The 22,907-nt window shown below is 34.1% G+C and overlaps 1 protein-coding gene across 4 annotated transcripts; it reads left to right on the top strand.

Moving 5' to 3' along the window:
- The first annotated feature begins 11,332 nt into the window (after positions 1-11,332).
- On the top strand, positions 11,333-19,375 carry LOC123924505. 4 transcript variants are annotated; one of them, XM_045977420.1, is made up of 13 exons: positions 11,334-11,488; positions 12,859-12,960; positions 13,045-13,098; positions 13,206-13,261; positions 13,483-13,627; positions 13,878-13,947; positions 14,100-14,237; positions 14,338-14,574; positions 14,684-14,830; positions 15,670-15,745; positions 17,405-17,596; positions 17,701-17,792; positions 19,053-19,375. In XM_045977420.1, exons 5-11 carry the CDS (start codon positions 13,539-13,541, stop codon positions 17,407-17,409), a joined length of 762 nt encoding a protein of 253 aa, XP_045833376.1. In that variant the 5' UTR covers positions 11,334-11,488; positions 12,859-12,960; positions 13,045-13,098; positions 13,206-13,261; positions 13,483-13,538; the 3' UTR covers positions 17,410-17,596; positions 17,701-17,792; positions 19,053-19,375. The 4 variants fall into 4 exon arrangements, with proteins under 4 accessions (XP_045833374.1, XP_045833375.1, XP_045833376.1 ...); XM_045977418.1 differs by lacking the exons at positions 17,405-17,596; positions 17,701-17,792; positions 19,053-19,375 and having other exon boundaries at positions 11,333-11,488; positions 15,670-17,055; XM_045977419.1 differs by lacking the exons at positions 17,405-17,596; positions 17,701-17,792; positions 19,053-19,375 and having other exon boundaries at positions 11,333-11,513; positions 15,670-17,055.
- The last annotated feature ends 3,532 nt before the right edge of the window (positions 19,376-22,907 follow it).

Here is a 22,907-nt window from a genome sequence, read left to right as displayed (position 1 = left end):
AATGGGCCAAGTGAGGGAGTCAATGAAACTGGACCAACTGGCCCTACTGAGGGAGATAAGGCTGGCCCTACTGAGGGAGATAAGGTTGGCCTAACTGCTGAAGTGATTAATCAGAAAGAGGGAGAACAACTGACTGATAAAGGGAAAGGTGTGAGAATTGATGATGATGTTATTTATGATTTATTAAATGAAGTGGAGTATGAGGAAGACAGTGAAGATAGTGCCCTGGGAATACACTTTGATGATTCAGAAGAAGATTGTTTGCTTGAAGATAACTTTGAGACTGTTATAGATGAGACTGTTGTGGATGAAAATGTTGTTGATGAACCTGTGACCAAGGGAGAAAGGTAAGAAAGTGAGGCAAGAGTGTAATGTTAGCAAACCAACAAGTAAGAAGGGAAGAACAAAAAAAGAAGAAGAATAACTCCAATATATATAATACGTCTGTTGTTCAAGGTGCACAACAAACTGCACAAGGTGATGAGTTATTTGAACAACAAGATGTTGGGAATATTGACAAAAGTAAATATAAAGCCTTTGTTGGAGGATTGAGTGATATTGAGGATTATAATAGTGATGTGCTAGATAGTGGAACTGACAGTGACAGTGAGAATGAAGTTGAGGATAGTGAGGATGAAGATGAGCATAACACAGAAAGGCCTAGTAATTACAAATTGCCAACCTTTAAGATGCCATCATCAATGAAAGATTATAAGTGGGAGTCTGGAATGTACTTTGCTTGTAAAGAAGAGTTTCAAGAAGCAATAAGATGTTATGCAATCCAGTCTCAAAGAGCTATTAAATATAAGAAGAATGACAAGAAGAGGATGAGGCTGATTTGTAAAAGTTGTTGTGTATGGTCTGCTAACTGTTCACATATTCCAGGGCAAGAAACTTGGAAATTGATGACTGTTAAAGATAAGCATAAGTGCAATAGGGAACCTAAGGTGCATTTACTTAGTGCCAAATGATTGGGAAAAAGATTACATAAGAAGGTTAAAGAGAATCCCAATTTGAAATTGATTGATATTATGAAGAAAACACAACAAAAATGGAATTTAAAGATATCTAAGAGCAAAGCATCTAAAGCCAGGGGTATTGCTTTTGATTTAGTAGATGGGTCATTTAGAGAACAATACACTAGGTTTTATGACTACTCCCATGAATTACTAAGATCAAACCGTGGTTCAACAGTTATAGTCACTACTACACCATTTCAAGGTGATGAGGCTGACTTGGAACATCCTGAAAGGCCTTTGTGTCCACATTTCCAAAGGGCTTACATTTGTTTCAAGGGATGTAAGGAAAGTTTTTTAATCTGTAGGCCAATAATTGGTTTAGATGGGGCATTTCTTAAAGAATATTATGGTGGTCAGATACTAGCTGCAACTGAAAGAGACCCTAATGACCAAATGCTACACATTGCAATTGATGTGGTTGAGGGTGAAACAAAAGAGAATTGGAAATGGTTTTTGGAGCTGTTAACCAATGATTTAGGAGGCATAAGAGTTTGTTCTTTAATCACTTTCATAAGTGACCAACAAAAGGTAATTACATAAACTTTAATGTATTGATGTTATATACTATAATGTTCTTATTTAAAATAATTGAACTGCTTTCTTGTTGTAGGGACTACTTCCAGCAATGGATGAGTTACTTCCAGGTGTTGCTCACAGATTTTGTGTCAGACACTTGTACAACAATTTCAAAAAGAAATTTCCTGGAAAGAAATTAAAGGAATTGATGTGGAAGGCTGCAAATGCAACTTATGTTAATGCATGGCATAGGGAGATGCAAGAGATCAAAACTATAAATGGTGAGGCATTCAAGCATTTAATCAAAATACCACCAAGACATTGGAGCAAATCATATTTCACACCTGAGGCAAAATGTGACACATTGGTCAACATGTCTGGAGCTTTCAACTCAGTGATTGTTGGTGCAAGAGCCAAGCCTATAGTGACAATGCTTGAAGAAATTAGAGTGTATATGATGGAGAGATGGGAAACCAATAGACAAAAAATTGGGAGATATGTTGAAAGCATTCTACCAAACATAAAAAAAGAAGCTTGAAAGAGAGACATCATTCAGCAACAATTGGATGGTCAGGTATAATTGTTGATGACTTATTTTCTCATCTAATGAATATCACCTAGGTCTATATATTGATGACATGTAGTTTACTAGGTATAATTGTTGAGGACTTATATTTTACTTATCATTTTTTGGTTAGGCCTGCTGGTTATGAATTGTTTGAAGTTAGACACATTTCAGCTAGTGGTGACCAATTTTCTGTTAGTCTTGGAACAAGGGAATGCTCTTGCAGAAAATGGATGTTGACAGGCTTACCTTGTAGACATGCAATAGCTTGTATGAGAGAAATGGAAATTGATCCAGGTCAATATGTACCAGACTACTTCAGAAAAGAAACATATGAAGCTTGCTATCAACCAATGATCTACCCAACAAATGGTCAAAATGTATGGGTAAGAACTCGGTTTACTGACCTTCAACCACCACCAATAAAAAGGCAACATGGCAGACCTAAAAAAAAGAGGAACAAGGAAGCTGATGAATTGAAAAAGGGTGATGGAAATATGAAGAGAGCTTTTCATGGAATTGTTTGTGGTAATTGTAAAAGACCTGGTCACAACAAACAAACTTGCCAACAACCACCACAAGCACCACTTGCTACAACACAACCTACTACATCACAAGCACCTTCTTCTATAGCACAACCTGCTACTTCTGCTTCTGCACAACCTCTTGCTTCTGCAAGACAACCTACTGCTTCTGCTTCTGCAAGACAACCTGCTGCTTCTGCTACTACTTCTGCTGTTGTTTCTGCTGCTGCTTCTGCTTCTGCTTCTGCAAGACAACCTGCTGCTTTTGCTTCTGCAAGACAACCTGCTGCTTCTGCTTCTGCTTCTGCAAGACAACCTGCCTCAACACAAGCTTCTGCATCAGCCCAAGGCAAGACTGCTTCAAAAAAAAGGAAGAACCAACAAGACAAGCCTGCAGCTCCTTCTTCAACAAAAAGGAAGAAGAAAGAACAAGCCAGGCCTGCAGCAACCCAGCCACAAGTCACAACCAACAACAGACATAAATTGCCTTTTAAGAGACGAGACCAAACTTCAACACAACCAACATGGAGAATTTGAAGTTTATGATGTTTTGTGTCTGTTATATTTTGTTAGCTGATATGATGTAATTGAGAACCTAGTATATATGGTCTCGATCTTTTGTTTATATGCCCTCAATCTTAGTATATATTTAGTCAGCTGATATGATGTAATTGAGAACCTAGTATATATGGTCTCGATCTTTTGTTTAATGGCTTTCATGTATCTGAGAACCTTATTATATATGGTCTCAATCTTTTGTATGATGGTTATCATGTATCTGAGAACCTTAGTATGTATGGTCTCAATCTTTTGATTAATTGTTATGATGTATTTGAGAAACCAAATTAATGTAATTGAAAGTCTTTGGTCTCAATATTTTGCTCTCAATCTTTGGTCTCAAAATTTTGCGCACATTTGGTTACAGGCCAACAATGTTCATTTAAAGCAAAAGTAGTAGCCATGCCAAATTAAATTGTGCATAAAGCAAAACAAATCCATATATAACATCAATTAACTAAACACAACAATTTTTCATTGAATCAATAATATTGGAAGATTAGGAGGCATATAATAACTCCATTAATTGTTATGACATAAACTACCTCAAATACATAAACCCCATTACATTATGCATAAATTACTTCATAAATTACACAAACTCCATTCATTACATAATGACATAAACTACCTTAAATACATAGATGGGTTGGAAATGAATCTACCACTATACAAGATAATGGTCACTAAGACCAAGATAATTCCAAAACATAAACACCCAAAACCAGTTGAAATCTTTAGCCATTTTTGAGTTATGACCAATTCATTTTTGAGCACATAAACTTCATTCTTCAACTTTCCATTTTTCTTCTTTTGCCTTGCAATCTTCAAATCACGTTCATCAACAATATCATCATCAAACCACTTAAAGAAGCTGCAACCTGCATCACCATCATGTCTCCAATTTCTACATCCCCAAAACTTTTTCCCAAAATTACGACTTGAAATGTCTTTAACAGTTCGTAATATAGCAACTTCATCACATTTGCAGTGTTGTGGTTGTCTCCTAATGACCAAACTTATAGATCCAGTGTTCCCAATTGAACTTCTTCCACTTGTTTCAACCTTCATGCGCTGTGCAAACAAGCTATCACTGGTGCTTGCCATTTTTTGTGGGTAACAAGACAAGTGTTTCGATGAGAGAGGAAGAAGAAGAAGAAGAAGAGGATTGGAATGTAGAAGATGATTGAATAATAATGAGAGAATGGATGAAGAGGAAGATGAAGAACCCTAATTTTTTTTTTTTGATTAAAATCAACAAGGAAGTTAAATACACAATCACCTATTTTTTTGCCTAGTCATTGTATGTCACGTAAGCACTCAGTTTGCCATCTGTACAAATTAACAGTTTCTGGACGGAAAGGACCAAAATGTTTAACGGCAAAGTCTTTAAGGGACCAATTTGGGCCTTTTTTTCTTTAAGGGACCAATTTGAAACCAAAAATATCTTTAAGGGACCAATCTAGTAATTAAGCCTTTTACAGTATCATTCAATAACAACCGTGTATTTCGCTAAATCACCCCTCTACCCGACTTCGCTTGTATGACATGTAGAATTTTTTATTCCTATTAGATGTCAGTGTAAAATTAATTTACACTTTGTCACATTGAAAATAAAGTAAGGAAGATTTGTGTTTAGATAAAAAAAAATAGAGGGGGTGTGAGTGATATTTAAACAAATTTTAAGAGAGACTAGTGTAATTTGCCAAAAAAAAAAAAAACAGTACTATTGAAAAAATAAAACAAAGGGTCAACCAAAACAAGATCAACAAAATTAGTAATAATAATGCAAACCAACTTTGTCCCTAAATAAACCTTCTCTAGAACAATTAAGTTAGTAATTGATCTCACCAAAAATCATCCATAAAATATTTAACATTTTTTAGTTTGTCTGCACCACGATTTCCCTCTCTAAAAATATATGAGTATATAAAATGAAAATTTATAATGATTCTAAGACAACTTTTCCATTTGATCTTAAGCTTTCGAGGAACCAAATTTACATTTGTAAAAGCTTGAACTAAGAGGAGTGAGTCACACTCCTCTAGCATGAGCAAATTCAATGGAGTAAACTGCCAAATACTCTCAGAAATTTTAAAATTCGTCAAATGCCTCCCGAAATTTGGAAAGAAGCAAATATCCCCTGAAATTATAAAACGTCAATCAAATTACCTCCTGACGTGGACTCTGACTGGTAGTGTCAAGGGGCAATTTGATTGATTTTTTTATAATTTCAGGGGGTATTTGCCTATTTCCAAATTCAAGGGGATATTTGACGAATTTTAAAATTTTAGGAGGTATTTAACAGTTTACACTAATTCAACGGCATAAATTGCAGCGCAAGTTTCAGTATACAGAAACACCAATGTTAGCTAAAAACACACCTTAAAAAGTTTGAAGATGAGATTACTCACGATTCTCTAGATGCCTCATCAATATTTGATATGTTAGCAAATCTGTTCGCACTAAAAAACCAATTCTATCTACATGTTATAAGTAAACCATATATTTGTATATTTCTTTTAATTTTAAATTTTAAACAAAATATTAAACAGATATACATATAATTGAATATGGTTGACACAATTAAATAGACATAATATAATCCGTATAAAATAATTATGTATGTCTGGGTTTGAAGTACAAAGTCTGTTTATAAACTATGGGCCGGTTTGGTCGGCTTTTTTAGAGCTTATGCAATTTTTTTTATATTATTATAAGTTTGTCAAGTAGTTTATGATAAAATAGTTTATAAAATTACAATTTTCACTAGTCTAAACTTATAAAATTCCATAAAACCTAATTTATATTGCATAAACTGTTTGCATAAGCTCTAAAAAAAGTTGGGCCAAATGGACCCTATGTATGAGTATGATGTATATTATATGTGGTTAAATGTTTGTTTTGGTTGAGAATTGATAGTGTTGCAGTAATTAATTAGATGATTCCTTCATTGATTAGGTGATTTGTTGCACTACGTTTTTAGAAGCCATATTAAAACACAATTTTCCAAAAGTCTTTTTTTTATCTTGTGTGATTCTCAATTTCTTTAGGTAAATGTATTGCTTAGAGTTTTGGATTGGATCAAGTCACACTGTATAAAGTTTTGAAGTTTTCTCTCCCGACCCCTGCCTTTCATTTATATCCCAAAAATATTATTTTGCCCCTTGCAGTTTGAAAAAAATTTGGTCAACTTATTTCGGTTTCTACCAACCGAAATTTTTAAACATGGAAAAAAATTCGGTTTATGGAAACCGAAATAACATAAATTTACCCCCCAAAAAGAATAAAGATTTATGTGAAAATTCGTGTAGAGCTATCTATGATAAATTAGCATACCTCTCTAAATATAAGTCGTATGCTAATGATTTTTAATCTAGTGTAAAGAAAACAAAATTTACTACAGGATTTACACCAGAATAGTTAAATTTGATTAAGTAAAGTATGAGAAAATCTACCTACAAGTTTGAGAAAAGTTTCTGCTCTGTTTCTGTACCAGTACCCATTATTTTGTCAAACTGAACCAATTGGATAGTTAACCCTTAAAACAAAAATTATATTTGTATTCTTGACACCCTAAGCTTTCCAACGAGTGGTCGTTTACTCAAATCGGACATCGTTTAGTATTTAAAATAAATTGTGGAAGTTGAGGATCTCTTGCAGAATTGATAAAATTGTTTTTATAGTACATTTATTTATGAGTAAATTTGTTGTTAATTACATCTATTTGTTTGGATCTGAGAAAATTCATTTCTAAATGTGAAATATTTATAATGCATTATCATATTTATTTATTAAAATATATCGTACTTCCATTTCACTACTTTTATCACATTGAAGCAGCTGCAGGTTGCATTGTACTTTACTGTGTATCTAAATAATAATCATATTAAAATATGTAAAGTTGTCTTGAGACCCACAAAATAAAACAAAACACTCATTGGTCTCCAAAATTATTCCGAAAATCTCAATTCATTATTATTAATTTTTCACTATTCAAAAACTATTTTCTAACTCCCCTACTCTAACCTTGTAATTTTGTAAGAAGAATATTATATTTTTTAGTTTTTTTGGGTTTGTTTATTTTTTTACTTTATCTGGTTGCATTCTTCTACTTTTTAAGAAGACAATGAAGTAAATGTAAAATCAATAAAAGTGAAAAATAAAAAGACAATCTCAAAAGAATTTCTAGACATAAGAAAAATAAAACATATTTATGGATCTGATTATTCTTTTGTCCCGTGTAAATTCTATGTATTTTTTTTTGGATCTGAAAAATGGATAGAAAAAATAAATTTAACACAAATTTATGTCTATTTTGTTTTTTCCAATTATGTTTTCAAATACAAAATTTCTTTTGTCTTCATTGTTATCAACCTATCAATTTTGTGAAAAGGAAAGTAAGGGAAAGAAAAAAAGTATATCAAATTCAAACTTTAATTATTTAGTTACTTACTCATATCCTTCTTTGTAGTTCCTTTCAGAGATAAGGATATCATTGGTTGTTCCTGCAAAAAAAAAAAAGTAGTATGGTTAGAAAAAATGAAGTTGAAGATGAGAAGATAATGAAGTAGTGTCCAAAATCAAGTTCTTACTCTTGTTTTCTTATATTTTATTTTCACGTTTTTTCTGAAAGAAAAAAATTTCATCTGCTTAGACAAAGAAGATGAAGATGAAATTTATTAAAATGCAGATTAGAAAAAAAATAGAGATAAATAATGCAGCAATATGAACAGCGAGAGAAAATTAAAAGTGAGAGAAGAAAGAGGAACCTGATAGAAATGTGAGATGAGAAATTGAGTGATGATATAATAGAATTTTGAAAAAAATGAAATAGAGGGAATAAAATTTTGAATTTAAAATTTGGTCAAACATTGGGAAGTTAAAAAGCTCCAATATGGCTTAGTGTATGTTTGGTTTCAATTCTGGAGCATCCAGAATTGATTCTGGACGTGTAGAATTGATTCTGACTTGTTTGGTTTCTCAAAAGTAGAATTGATTCTGCTTCCAGAATTGATTCTACTTGAAGCTAGAAATCGTAGCTTCTGATTCTAGAATTGATTTTTACACTCAAATTTTTTGTTCAACTCACTTTTTCATGAATATATCCAAACATAAACCACTTCAGCTTAAAATCAATTTTGGCCAGAATCAATTTTACAGAATCAATTCTGCCAAAATCAATTCTCTCCGCCGCAGAACCAAACACACGCTTAGTTAGAGTAACCGATTGAGTTTCCCATATTTAAAAAGTATATTTAAACTTTCTTATATTTAAAAAGTATGACATGGCAAAACGATTAATTTTAATTGGACGGCCGTGTGGCATATCGTAAAACAAAGAATTTTTTCCCAAAATATACCCCTACCCCCCTCTTATTTTCCGTAATACTCCCCTCTCAATTTTATTTCCCGTAATACACCTCTCAGGAGACAAAAACTGTCGTTACAGCAGGGGAGAAGGGTAGCGCCATTTTATATGTCGCCATTGACACATGCATAGCGTCATTCAGAATGGCGCCATTGACTGGGGAATAAATTTTTTTGTCCTTTGTTGTTCATGTGCGCGTGAGGCTTGCATGGGAGGTAGAGAAAGATGGTTTGAATGCATGGGAGGGATAGAAAGAAAAGAGTGTTTGTTTGAAATTTTTTGATACTACATCATTCTATAAATATCACATCCCACACATTCATTTTTCACTCAACTAACTTCATCTTATTCATTTTATTATCTTATTTTCTTCACTCTCTTTATTTTATAAGAAATGGCATCTTCGTCCAATGGTTGCCATAATTTTTCTGTTAAATTTGAAGGCCGCCAAGAACATTTTAAGTTACTGATTGGCAAATTGAGTTCGCTTGCAGCTTTAAAGAATAAGATTCAAGAAATGTTCTTGTTAAAAAACAATGAACATATACAAATCTAACATATGGCCTATTTAAATTCATGCACGGACATCACAAGTGACTCCATCGAAGCTACAATAACAAAATATTGGTACAAATTGAAAGGTGATTTGGAAGTGCAATTGATGTTTTCCTTTGTTGAAAACGAAAATGAACCACATCGTTTATACGCGACCTTAAAGAAAAGTGGTTAAGTTGTTGTTGTACGTGGTTTATTTATTTTTTATGGTTTATGTACTATGGTTAATTAAGAATGATGCAAGTCTTCATTTTATGGTTTATGTACGTGAACTTTAGTTTCTTAAAAATGATGTAAGTCTTTATTTTATTTTAATTATTTCGTATGAATGTGATTTTAATTATTTCGTATGAATGTGATTTTAATTATTTCGTATGAATGTGGACAATTATAAACATAGAAAAAAAATTAGAAATTATTTAACCTCTAATATTGATGGATTCATTCATAATATAAACATAGAAAAAAAATTACATAAAATTAAAAATTAAAGTTACGACGAGGGTCCCGCAACATTAGGACAATTATTTCTGTTATGATCCGGCATTCTGCATAAACCACATAGGCGCTCTTTTTTGCCGAATTCGTCCATTTCGGTTCTAATGTGGGACTTTTTTGGACGACCTTTCTTGACCCTTTTCATATCGGGATGGGGAAAAAGTTTCGGACCTTCGTATTTCGGCCAATACATTTGGCCTTGAACCACTTCGAATGTATGCTCATACACGCGACATACATTGACAACTTTGAATACATCATCAATGTACACTTGATAGTCCAAATGAGCGTGAAAACATGCAGCAATAACATGTGAACAAGGTAAATGTAAAGCTTGAAATTTTCCACAATCACACCATTTTTCTTCCAAGTGTACTTTAAATGTATCCTTTGGTCGGCCTTCGCGGGGATCCGCAGTTTCCTCCACTGAGAAACGTTGCCTATCATGACGAGTGACTACGTGTGAGTGGGCCTTAGTCATTGCATTCGTAATCCTTTCCTGACATGGGACTGAATACACCTGACCAGAAGCTAACACAGCCATTGCATCCATTCCGCGTGTTCCAAAAAGTGCTGCAGTCTTAGAGTATGTTGCTTTGACAAATGCTGTGATTGGTAGGCTGCGAATTTCCTTATACACTGAGTTCATCGTCTCGACAAGATTGCTCGTCATGTGACCCCACCGACGACCTCCATCATACGCCTGCGTCCATTTTTCTTTCGGGATTTTATCAACCCAATTTAAAGCCTCCACGCTTTCCTTCTTAAGTTCGTCCCGCCAGTATTGGAATGAAGGTTCCCTTGGTGCATATCCTAAATTGAATAAAAATAAATAAATTATTTTCAATAATATATTAGCGGCAAATAATTAGTAGTGGCAAATATAATAGTAAAATTTAGAAATATTTACCCATATTTGTAACTAACGGCCGAAGGTCCCGCCAGTATTTGCTTACTACCCCGGTGATTCTATACAACCCCAACAAACCCAACAAACCCAACATATCCCGTAGATTTATCTTGGGGTTCTGCTGTACCGGACGAGATGTTAAATTCAACGTGGGCTGCTGGTGAAGGTTCCTCGTGGTCTCAACATCTTAGCAATATCGACAATATGCTTAACGAGGAAGAAACAAATGAGGAAGAGCAATTATATGGACGAGGACATCCGAGGAATGCACGTCCTCCACCTTGTGGCACCGGAGGCCAACGTAGACATTAGGAATTTCAGTGGTTTTATTGTAAAAAATTATTTATATCATCGTCTTGTAATAAATTTTTTTCCATCAAATAAAAAAAATCAATTTATTTATTCATCAAATAAATATAATTTATTTTTTTCATCAAATAAATAAAATCAAATAAAAAAAATTCAAAAAATTTCAAACAAAGACTCTTTTCTTTCTATCCCTCCCATGCATTCAAACAATCTTTCTCTACCTCCCATGCAAGCCTCACGCGTACATGAACAGCAAAGGACAAAAAAATTTATTCCCTAGTCAATGGCACCATTCTGAATGGCGCTATGCATGTGTCAATGGTGACATATGAAATGTCGCTACCCTTCTCCCCTGCTGCAATGACAGCTTTTGTCCTCTGAAAGGTGTATTACGGGAAATAAAATTGAGAGGGGGTATTACGGGAAATAAGAGGGGGGTAAGGGTATATTTTGGGAAACGTTTTGTACCAAAAAAACAAAAAACTCATTGTGAAATATGACGATTCAATTTTACACACACATTTGTTCAGAAAATAAAAACTCATTCTTTCAAACAAGAATTCAATCTTACGCAGCGCTAGTTTGTGAAAAGAAAATAAAAAGTAAAAACTTTCTTCAAGAAACACTCACAATTGGGTGGGTCGCTCAAAGATCAAGAATCTGGTATGCTCGATTTCTGTTTGCTACGGTAATTTCTTTCCACATATTTGCATTTTGATTCGATTATTAAACGACAACATTCAATCTTCTGCTTTATCAAATCAAACCCCTTTTTTCTTCTTTTGATGAAAATTAGGGTATAAACCCTAAATCAAGAACATTCAATCTTCTGTTTTATAAAAGGTATAACTTTACCCATTTTTCTCATTCTTGATCATTCAAGAACATTCAATCCTCTGCATGAGAAAAACAAAAGGAACCCTTAATCGTGCAAAAATCTGTTCTGTGCCAAGATCATGTTTACGATTGATAGATACTTGTTGTGATACCCATTTTTTAATTCTTGTTATTTCAAGAACATTCAATTTATGCTTGAAAACATGAAATTTTAATTGAGGAAACGTGTTTTGTCCCAACAAATTTCAATCTTCTGCTTAATGGAAGCTTCATTCCAACGTATTTGCCCCGTTTGGTTTATAATTAATACCTATTGGTAACGATGATGATGGGTTGTCGATTTTTTCATTCTTGAGTATTCAAGAACGTACTTTCAATCTTCTGCTTCGGGAAAAAAAATGAACGTTCAATTTTTGTAAGAGATTAAATGTTAGTGAATGTGAATGTGAAAGCTAGTTGTTGCCGTAATTGCTACTCAAGCAATTGTCCCTTTCGGTGTCCGCTTTTCTATTAAAAAAATTATGAATTTTTATTCATAATAATGCATGAATGGACTTAAGAGATTATATGTTCTGCTTTGACGACCCTTAGTCCCTAAATTCAATTTTGCAACTGCAATTAAAAGTGATTTTGCATTATGAACTTAATGACCCTTGTCCCTAATGTTACATAAGTTTTGGAAGGGATGGATGCCTCAATGACCTTTGAGGAAAATGCATTATGAATTCTTTATTCATAATGGAAAAGTTGGATGGTGGCTTTCAAAGCAAAGTAATTTTAATATGAAATTTATTCAAAATGTGGATGGATAGACTTTGTTCCATGATTTTTGTAAGGGTGGCCCAAAAATGGTTGATGATGCCCTAATGTGAAAGCTGGTTGTTGACCCTAGTCCCTAAATGCTATTATCTATTGTTCTTTGATGGACCCTTGGTCCCTAAATGCAATTTTGCAACTACAGTAAAGGACTGAAAATCCTTCGTGGTTTTGCAAATGCAATTTTGCAACTACATTATGAAGTGATTTTGCAAATGCAAAAAGAAAGTGTTTGTTTGATTGGCCCACTGATAAGGGTTTCAAAGGAATTCTCTAAGGAAGAAACGAATCAACTGAAGCAAAGTACAAAGAAACCAACTCTATGATATTTATACTGTATTGCATCTCTTACACTGATCATCTGTATTATTCAAATGCAGAACCTGATCCAGCATCGAAAATAGTTTGTTGCCAGATTTCGCCTGTTAATACCCCATAATTACAAGGAGAGTTGCTATCATGTATCAGTTTTTACTTTTATGGTAGGCAAAGCTCACTTAAATATAAATTTAAGTTACAGTTTTATATATAAAGTTAACAATAATCGTCAATTTTATTTGATGCAGCTGAATAATTTTTGCAAAACAACAGCAGATGTCACCTTGCTTTTCACATGGGCTGTAAGTGCTATGTTTTTTTAGTGGCTGTTACCGTTACAGTATGTTAGTTTTAAATACTTATTTTTTGTTGAGGAATTGAGTGCAAACTATTTGATGTGTGCATTCAGAATTCTGTTGGAGGACATTCTGAATTTACTGGTCAGCACTTCAACTCAAAGATAAAGTAAGAAAACTGTCAGTTGGTTACTTTACTTCATCCCCACAGCTTGCCTGTACTTTATTCAACATTCATGATACAGATCACATTATGCCAGGATGCCTGATGGGGTGCATGGGGTGCTCCTACATCACAAGCAACTCTAACTTATTAATATCTTTTCAAGCAATGGATGAAAAGAAATACAATCCTTAAATTTGTAAATTAACTGATATATGCATGTACAGGACTGCAAAAGAGCAATCTCCCGTCACATTTGCAAGTGCCGCAAAAGAGACCGAATATGTTCATGTCTCAGAATGCCCTCTCTTTGTTATATCTGGTTTTTACGAGGGTATCTCAGCGAAGGACATCTGGCATGAAATTAAACAGGTTATGGACCTTTAAGATCTTATTTTTATGAAATATATCTGTTGGTGTTATTACTATGTTGTGTTATTCATTCTTCCTTCACGCTGTCTTCTCCCAGATAAAACTGTATGTAAATTTTGTTTTGTACAATTTTTTTGCCTTTGAGTTATCCAACTTTCCCTCTTTCCCTACTTTCTACCTACTTCCTACTTGTATTTTACATGATTAATCACTGCTTTGTACCTCTAATAGTTTTTATGCTTCTTTTCAGGTTGATCCTTTCCTGCAACTGGTTAACGACAGCAAGTTACAAGCTGTTGTTAATACAGCTAGGCAGCCAAGTAAGGTTTACGGATCAAACGAGGATGATGCTTTAAATGCACATTCATCGATCAAACTAACCTGCAAATGTAACAACTATTTATTATTTATCATTTAATGTTACACTTCTTTATCAGGATCAGTGTATTAACGTACATTTTTTGTGCAATAGGAGTCATCCATGTTAAAAGAACGGCTGCTTAATAAAATTTCACCAGATGATGCTTGTCCATTGGGAGTCCAGTTGTCACTTGATACAACAGGAAATATTTTCCAGTCTGGACTAAAGGACTATAAACATTCTGATATGGTAATTTGCACAGCTCTGCTCATATGTTTATTTTTTAAAAAAGTATATATATTTCGATTGTATTTTAACCTGTACAGTTCACCTACATGAAATTATGCAGGTTGATATTCCATTATTTACTATTGATGATGATATTCCAACTTCTGGTTTGGGAAGCCAAGCTAATGCTGGTGGACAAGAGTTTTCAGATAATCTAATCCTGCTGAGTGTTGATGACATTTTGGGTAGTAATCCTTCTATGATGAATAGATTGAAGTCAAGAGTAGCTAGTGTGAGGAAGCCTCAAGCATCTGTAACTATTGAAGAACATACTACAAATAGTTCTGATACGCAACAGGTATGTATTTGCACTTATTTTACTTTGACATTATATTTTAATAATAATAGAACTTATCAATCAAACACCATCAGATACTACCATTCTTGTTATGACTACCATGTCACAGGTATTACCGATTAGGCTGAGTAGTCATCAGATTACCCTTCTGCTATCATCAATCTGGGTGCAGTCAGTCTATCCTCTGAATACACTTGAAAATTTTGAAGCAATTGCTCATACCTACAACCTTGTCTTGCTAGTTGCCCGGAATAAGGTAATGCGACAATTCTTGTTATTTTACCATCTATACATGGATTGAAAAAATGGTTTCAGTGTATGGATTAGTTGACCAATTTTTAGCCCAACCCTTTCAGTGTACCAACTTTCTGATAAAAATCTTGTCTATTTAACATATATCATTTCCCTAATGCAATTATTTCATTTTTTAGTTAGTTCAATTTATTTGAGAATGATTCAGATAAGTATCTAAGCACTTCGGGAACCCTCCCTTAAAAGCTAGCTATCAAGGGGGAGAACCAAACCCCTTGAATACCCCACTGACACTGAGCTTACCATACTACTCGATGTGGGACTTAAGCAGCCCATAATACCCAAGTACCTATCAGATTCTTATAGAAGCTTCCTTAATGACAATATAGATTATTATTTGTAAAGTTGTTCTAAGATTAAACTCAACCTCAGATAATTTACTCATACATAACATGCAGGTTATTACAATGGTTAGAATCAAAGTTATAAATTTTAATGGCCATACCCCTACAAGTTTAGAAATTACATGATCAAAATGTTTATGGTTAATAACGCTAAAAGAGACAATGTAACAGTTGGATCTAATTACAAAAAGTATAGTAGTTCAGCAACCTGATTACAATTTTTAGTTAACGGACCTATTTAAAAATTCTCAAATATTTTAGGGACCTACAAAATATTTAAAAATTTATGTGATATTTAATAGTTACACGAGTACTGTATTATCCTTGGGAGGACATTTACATCTTTACCAGCATTTAATTGTTTTTATAAGTGTTTTACAAGTCTTTATTGACTGTTATTTTTATGTTTATTTTGATCTTATCCTCATGGCTCCTGCAGAATTCTTCCGATGATGCTCTAATTCAAAGTTTTCAGTTGGCATTTTCCTTGAGGAGCATTTCTCTCAATGAAAAGGGTAGAACCTTGAATCTATATTATTTAATGTTTGAATGTTACTATGTCTTTTGTAAGAAAGACGAGCTCAATATCAGCGACATATGATATGGATATCTTATGAACCTGTGTTTAGAATCACATTTTTTTCCCCCCATTCATTCCTTGTAAGGGAAGGTTTGGTACTCCGGAAAGGAAATTGATAGAGTAGAGAAATTAAATGAACAAAGAATGGAGGAACGTATTGAATTAAAGAATAGAATAAGCTCTTAGATACAAGGAAACCATAGCAAATGTTCCTCTGAGCTGAGAGACTCTCTCTCTCTCTCTCTCTCTCTGTGCCAATCACCAGGGTCCTAATTGAAAGATGTTCATGATTCCCTCATAATCTTATTCCCACATTAATCTATATTGGCATATTCTAACAAACTTCCAGCTAGGCAGATCACACGTTTTCTTTCTTGTTTCTGCATTCATCATACACCCTCAGAGTAATGAGCTAATCATTCTTAAGGCACAGTGACATGCCGCCCTTTGCTTCCCTAACATTCTGGACCATATGGGGCATCCCATCAAAAACATTCCATTCCATCTCTAGTATTCAAGCAAGAATGGTGATTCCTCAATTTGATATGAAAAGAAGACATGAGTGCCAATTCCATTTCAGTTCTTGGTTCTACAAAGACAGGACTGGTCATTCCTTTTTAGTGTGGTGGAATAAAAAATCATTGCAGTTATGAATGTATTAGACCTTGTTCGTTGATTCCATTCTCCATTGATTCCAAATGTCCCAAAATTCTTTTTGAACCAATAGGAGAAACTCTCAGTTTGGTTTTAATCGTTTAACTATAATCATTTTAATTAAATGTTTAAATTATAGGAGGCTCTATGAGTAAGTATTTTATCCGGCAGATTCCAGATTACTATGAAGGTTAAAATTTGTGAACAAAGTTTCTGCAGAAAATTCTTTATTTCATTGTCCCCTAATCAGTGATAACTTGCTAGTTGTTGACATCCTGGGCTCAGTGCCTTATTTCTTCCATTTCTCTAATCATATAACTACGATAGCTTAAACTTTTGTCAGGATTCATATGCGACATCAAATATCTGATTTAAAAAGATTGAACGGAAAAGAATAAATGATAAGCATTCGTATTAATTTTAATGATTGTAATTAAAACATTGTAGTCAGTGGCATGGAAAATTCTAATGCAGTGCGTGATGTAACATACTTAACAGGAAAGTTTGGCAGTTAGCATTTTGCATGATATACAAAATTCATCAGATTTCTTACATATAGAACTGGAAGTTATTTAGTCAAAAAAAAAAAAAAAAAAACGAACTTGAAGTTATAGCATATATTTTATTAATTACGACATATGTTCTAATATTAGATATATTTCATTTGTATTTATTTTAAGTTTCTCTTTGATGAAGTGGGTTAAAATTGTGAAGCATTGTTAAGGTGCCTAGTTTTGAAACTCTTCTTTTTTCCAGTTAAATTGCTATCGCTAAAATGGCTTTGACAGATAAAACTGTATGTACATATTGTTTTGTTCAATGTTTTGCATTTGAGTTATCCAACTTTCCCTCTTTCCCTATTTTCTACCTACTTCTTACTGGTATTTTACATGATCAATCACTCCTTTGCATCTCTAATAGTTTTTATGCTTCTTTTCAGGTTGATCCTTTCTTGCAATTGGTTAACGACAGCAAGTTACAAGCTGTTGTTGATACATCTTGGAAGCCAAGTAAGGTTTACGGATCAAACGAGGATGCTTTAAATGCACTTTCATCGATCAAACTAACTGAAAGCCAGTCAAATGAATCCTGTGCTACCATGATAGTGCAGAGTCTAGAAAAACCCGCAGATGTAACAACTATTTATTATTTATCATTTAATGTTGCACTTGTTTATCAGGGTCAGTGTATTAACATACAGTTTTTTGTGCAAGCTGCTTAATAAATTTTCACCAGATGATGCTTGTCCATTGGGAGTCCAGTTGTCACTTGATACAACAGGAAATGCTTACCAGTCTGGACTAAAGGACGATAAACATTCTGATATGGTAATTTTCACAGCTCTGCTCATATGTTTATTTTTTTAAAAAAAATATATATTGAATTGGTGTTAAGGGTGTGTTGGGTAAAAATGTCAATTAAGTGCTTAATGAAGTGGTGCTTTTCATATAAACCTCTATGTATAAGCTATTTCTAAAAACAGTTTATACACAAGTCATGAGCTATTTTTATAGCTCTCTGAAATTCAGCGCTTATTCTATAAATAAGTCCAGATAAGCTCTTTTCCAAACGCACCCTAAATCTTCTATGATACTTTTAATTTCTGAGGGATCAAATTGGTTTTCGTGTTTTTTCTTGGGAGTCGTGTTTTTAGGATAACATGTTTGGGTTTTCCTTCATGGAAATATTAACCATTTCGTACGTACACAAGATAACATAAGCTATTGAGGAGAGTCAAGAAAGTGGCTTTCACATAAAAGTCAAGTATATTTTCCTACCTCAGCACAACTAAACTAGAAAGACATAAAGGTACTTTCCTGTTAAGAGTCAGAGCAGATGGAAAGATCTCAATGCCCAATGCTTTTCAAGTTTTGTGTTTTAACTGATTAGATAGCCATGAATGAAATGAAAACAGTAGCAGTACCCACTCGATAGTCTAAAGCAACAAGGAATTAAAGAGTTGTGTTTGTGTTGGTTAACTATCAGAGACTTCTTAACACATGACACAAGCACTAAAGCTCCAAAATAAGGAACCTTGTCTGCATTGGACACTTGGTCAAACAGAACCGACACCAAATTCTACTGTTACATTTCTAATATGTTGAGTTCTTGGGTGTCTGTCCATGCTTCAAATCCCATGGGACTCAAAATTTTGGTATTTGTGTCTTTGTGATGGCTCCGTGTCAATTTCCCCGTTAATAGACATACTTTTTAGCCGGGCATTCATTTTACCGAGCTCCACATTTAAATGGTCAATTTGACAAGTTTAGAGACCTAGTTACAAATTATTTAAATCGAGTCTTTGAAATAGTTAACCGATCACAAATTATTTAAAGTTAAGGAATTCAATTACAAATTATTGACTAGTTCAATGACATAATTACAGACTTTTGTAGTCCAGAGCCTAGTTAGAAATTTCTAAATAGTTAAGGGACTGATGGAGTAATTAAATTTTACACCGACCTAGTGACCTATGTATTGGATGCCATTGCCATTGTTATGCATGTTTCAGTTTTTCAGAAGCTGAAAATAACTTATTTCCAATAACAAAATTAAAAAAACTTATTCATGCGGCATTTGAATTGCAGAGTGGAAATCCATTCTTGGACACAAACATAAGCTCTACATCACCCGGAACATTGCCCGAGACTGGTCCAAGGCTTTATGCCACAGAATATCAGCACCAAGCTGCCTTCTTTCATCTGCCAGCGTCACGCCCATAAGCATTCTTCTTCCTCTGTTATTTTCCTTTTGTTTTGTGTGTCTGGCACTCTTCTTATCAGGAAAATTATCCGTACTTTAGTCTCTTTGAACATCACTCTTTCATTATCTATTCTTCTGCTTCAATGTTGTTGACCTTGGTTTATAATCAATACCTATTGGTAACGATGATGGGTTGTCGATTTTTTCACTCTTGAGTATTCAAGAACGTACTTTCAATCTTCTGCTTCGGAAAAAAATGAACTTTCAATTTTTGGAAGAGATTAAATGTCACTGAATGTAAGGGATTGGATTTCTTGATGCCCAAAAAATGCTGGATAAATTACTTAATGACTCTAGTCCCTAAATGTGAAAAAGCTAGTTGTTGCCTTAATTGCTACTCAAGCAATTGTCTCTATCGGTGTCCTCTTTTCTATTAATTTTTTTTTTGAATTTTTATTCACAATAATGCATGAATGGATATATATATTCTGCTTTGATGACCCTTAATGACCCGTAGTCCCAAAATTCAATTCTGCAACTGCAATTAAAAGTGATTTTGCATTATGAACTTAATGACCCTTGTCCCTAGTGTTTCATATGTTTTGTAAGGAACAAATGCTTCAATGACCTTTGATGAAAATGCATTATGAATGCTTTCTTGATGTCCAAAAAATGCTGTATAAATTACTTAATGACTCTAGTCCCTGAATGTGAAAAAGCTAGTTGTTGCCTTAATTGCTACTCAATCAATTGTCTCTATCGGTGTCCTCTTTTTTTTTTCTATTAAAAAAACTATGAATTTTTATTCATAATAATGCATGAATCGATATATTCTGCTTTGATGACCCTTAGTCCCTAATTTCAATTTTGAAACTGCAATTAAAAGTGATTTTGCATTATGAACTTAATGACCCTTGTCCGAAATGTTACATAAGTTTTGGAAGGGATGGATGCCTCAATGACCTTTGAGGAAAATGCATTATGAATTCTTTATTCATAATGGAAAAGTTGGATGGTGGCTTTCAAAGCAAAGTAATTTTAATATGAAATTTATTCAAAATGTGGATGGATAGACTTTGTTCCATGATATTTGTAAGGGTGGCCCAAAAATGATGGATGATGCTTTAATGTGAAAGCTAGTTGTTGATCCTAGTCCCTAAATGCAATTTTGCAACTATAGTATGAAGTGATTTTGCAAATGCAAAATAAGGTGTTTCCTTGTTTTTGATTGGCCCACTGATAAGGGTTTCAAAGGAATTCTCTAAGGAAGAAAAGAATCAACTGAAGCAAAGTACAAAGAAACCAAATCTTTGGAGTCTAAATGACGCAGTACGGAAGCGCTAGGTTAGCAAAACGCTAAACCTAATGGATAAAGACAAGCCGCAAACACAAACTTGTCAAAATAGGGTTTCGGAGTCCACCGAAAGAGTAATTTGGAATCCACCAAATTTGAGAAAAATCTCTGAATTTTATTAAATCAAAAGGTTGCCTTCAAGGCTACAATAATTTAGCTTAAATAGTAGTGAAAAATAAAAATAACAAATCTCCTAAAAGATTGTAAAAATAAAAATAACTAACCTAACTAAATAAAAATAACAAATCTACCTAAAATATAAAAATAACTAATCTAGGTGAAATATAAAAATAAGAAATCCGCCTAAAATATAATAAAACTAAATATAGCTAAAATAATAAATTATTAAGGAAACTCTCCTACATCAGTCTCCTCTACCTCAAAAGAACTCGACCCCGAGTTCACTTCTTGATAAAGAGCTTCCTTTGCAGGTTGACTCCTCCAATGAACAAGAGACCACCCTCCTGGATCCCATTGAATTAAGTGAGAGGATCTGTCTCGTGTCAACACATCCAAATGACCACCGGGGTTCCATTGCTCAAAGATAGAACACAGAATTGGAAATTTATCACAAAAGGGTATTTGACCCAACTCAGTTAACAGGTTTGAGCTAGTGCCTAAACCATAAGATTTAAGGTAAAACCCGAATTGAACCCGATCTATAAGCAAATCCTTGAGTTCAATGTGACGGCTGTGATGCGGCGGTTTTGCTGAGATGGAAGTCATCCTAGTGTCCGGAGGTTCTAGTGGCGGTGAGGTTGTTGCCGGATTTCGCACAAATACATCTGGCTTAGACGGAGCCACCACAGGTAGGTCGACATCAAGTTGTGGATCGCCAGACTTGCACAAGACAATTTTTTTTATCCTAGTTGGATTCTCTTCACCTCTGTCTTCGGACACAACTTCCTCATCCTCAGAACTCGAGTCATCAGTAGATGGGTTGTTGCGGTTGTTGTCGCCGTTTCTGTTGTTGTTATTGTTTCTATTGCTGTTGTAGTTTCGGTTGTTGTTGGATAACGTTGTCACCTGTGTTGTCAGAGCGGTGATGGCCGCGGTTAAAGCCGTCATGGCACCGTAAAACTCTGCTTTCGTCACCGGTTGATCTCCCATCTGATCACGTTAGGAAAAGAACAGGAGAAACCTGCTCTGATACCAACTGACGCAGTACGGAAGCGCTAGGTTAGCAAAACGCTAAACCTAATGGATAAAGACAAGCCGCAAACACAAACTTGTCAAAATAGGGTTTTGGAGTCCACCGAAAGAGTAATTTGGAATCCACCAAATTTGAGAAAAATCTCTGAATTTTATTAAATCAAAAGGTTGCCTTCAAGGCTACAATAATTTAGTTTAAATAAGAGTGAAAAATAAAATTAACAAATCTCCTAAAAGATTGTAAAAATAAAAACAACAAACCTAGCTAAATAAAAATTACAAATCTACCTAAAATATAAAAAAATAACTAACCTAGGTGAAATATAAAAATAAGAAATCAACCTAAAATATAATAAAACTAAATCTAACTAAAATAATAATATACAGAAGAAATCCTCCTACATCAGTCTCCTCTACCTCAAAAGAACTCGACCCCGAGTTCTCGTTTTGATAAAGAGCTTCCTTTGCAGGTTGACTCCTCCAATGAACAAGAGACCACCCTCCTGGATCCCATTGAATGAAGTGAGAGGACCTGTCTCGTGTCAACACATCCAAATGACCACCGGGGTTCCATTGCTCAAAGATGGCACACCGAATTGGAAATTTATCACAAAAGGGTATTTGACTCAACTCAGTTAACATGCTTGAGCTAGTGCCTAAACCATAAGATTTAAGGTAAAACCCGAATTGAACCCGATCTACAAGCAAACCTTTGAGTTCAATGTGACGGCTGTGATGCGGCGGTTTTGCTGAGATGGAAGTCGTCGCCTGCATCCTAGTGTCTCGAGGTTCTAGTGGCGGTGAGGTTGTTGTCGGATTTCGCACAAATACATCTGGCTTAGACAGAGCCGCCATAGGTAGGTCGACATCAAGTTGTGGATCGCCAGACTTGCACAAGACAATTTTTTTTATCCTATTTGGAGTCTCTTCACCTCCCTCTTCGGACACAACTTCCTCATCCTCAGAACTCGAGTCGTCAGTAGTGAAAAATAGTAGTGAAAAATAAAAATAACAAATCTCCTAAAAGATTGTAAAAATAAAAATAACTAACCTAACTAAATAAAAATAACAAATCTACCTAAAATATAAAAATAACTAATCTAGGTGAAATATAAAAATAAGAAATCCGCCTAAAATATAATAAAACTAAATATAGCTAAAATAATAAATTATTAAGGAAACTCTCCTACATCGCTAAACTATTTCTTATAATATGGCATTATGATTAATGGAG

Source organism: Trifolium pratense, linkage group LG4, assembly GCF_020283565.1.
Source record: "Trifolium pratense cultivar HEN17-A07 linkage group LG4, ARS_RC_1.1, whole genome shotgun sequence".
In the NCBI taxonomy this organism is placed as follows: Eukaryota; Viridiplantae; Streptophyta; class Magnoliopsida; order Fabales; family Fabaceae; genus Trifolium; species Trifolium pratense.
Note: the sequence above shows the minus strand (reverse complement) of the source record. Positions and strands in the feature narration are given on the sequence as shown.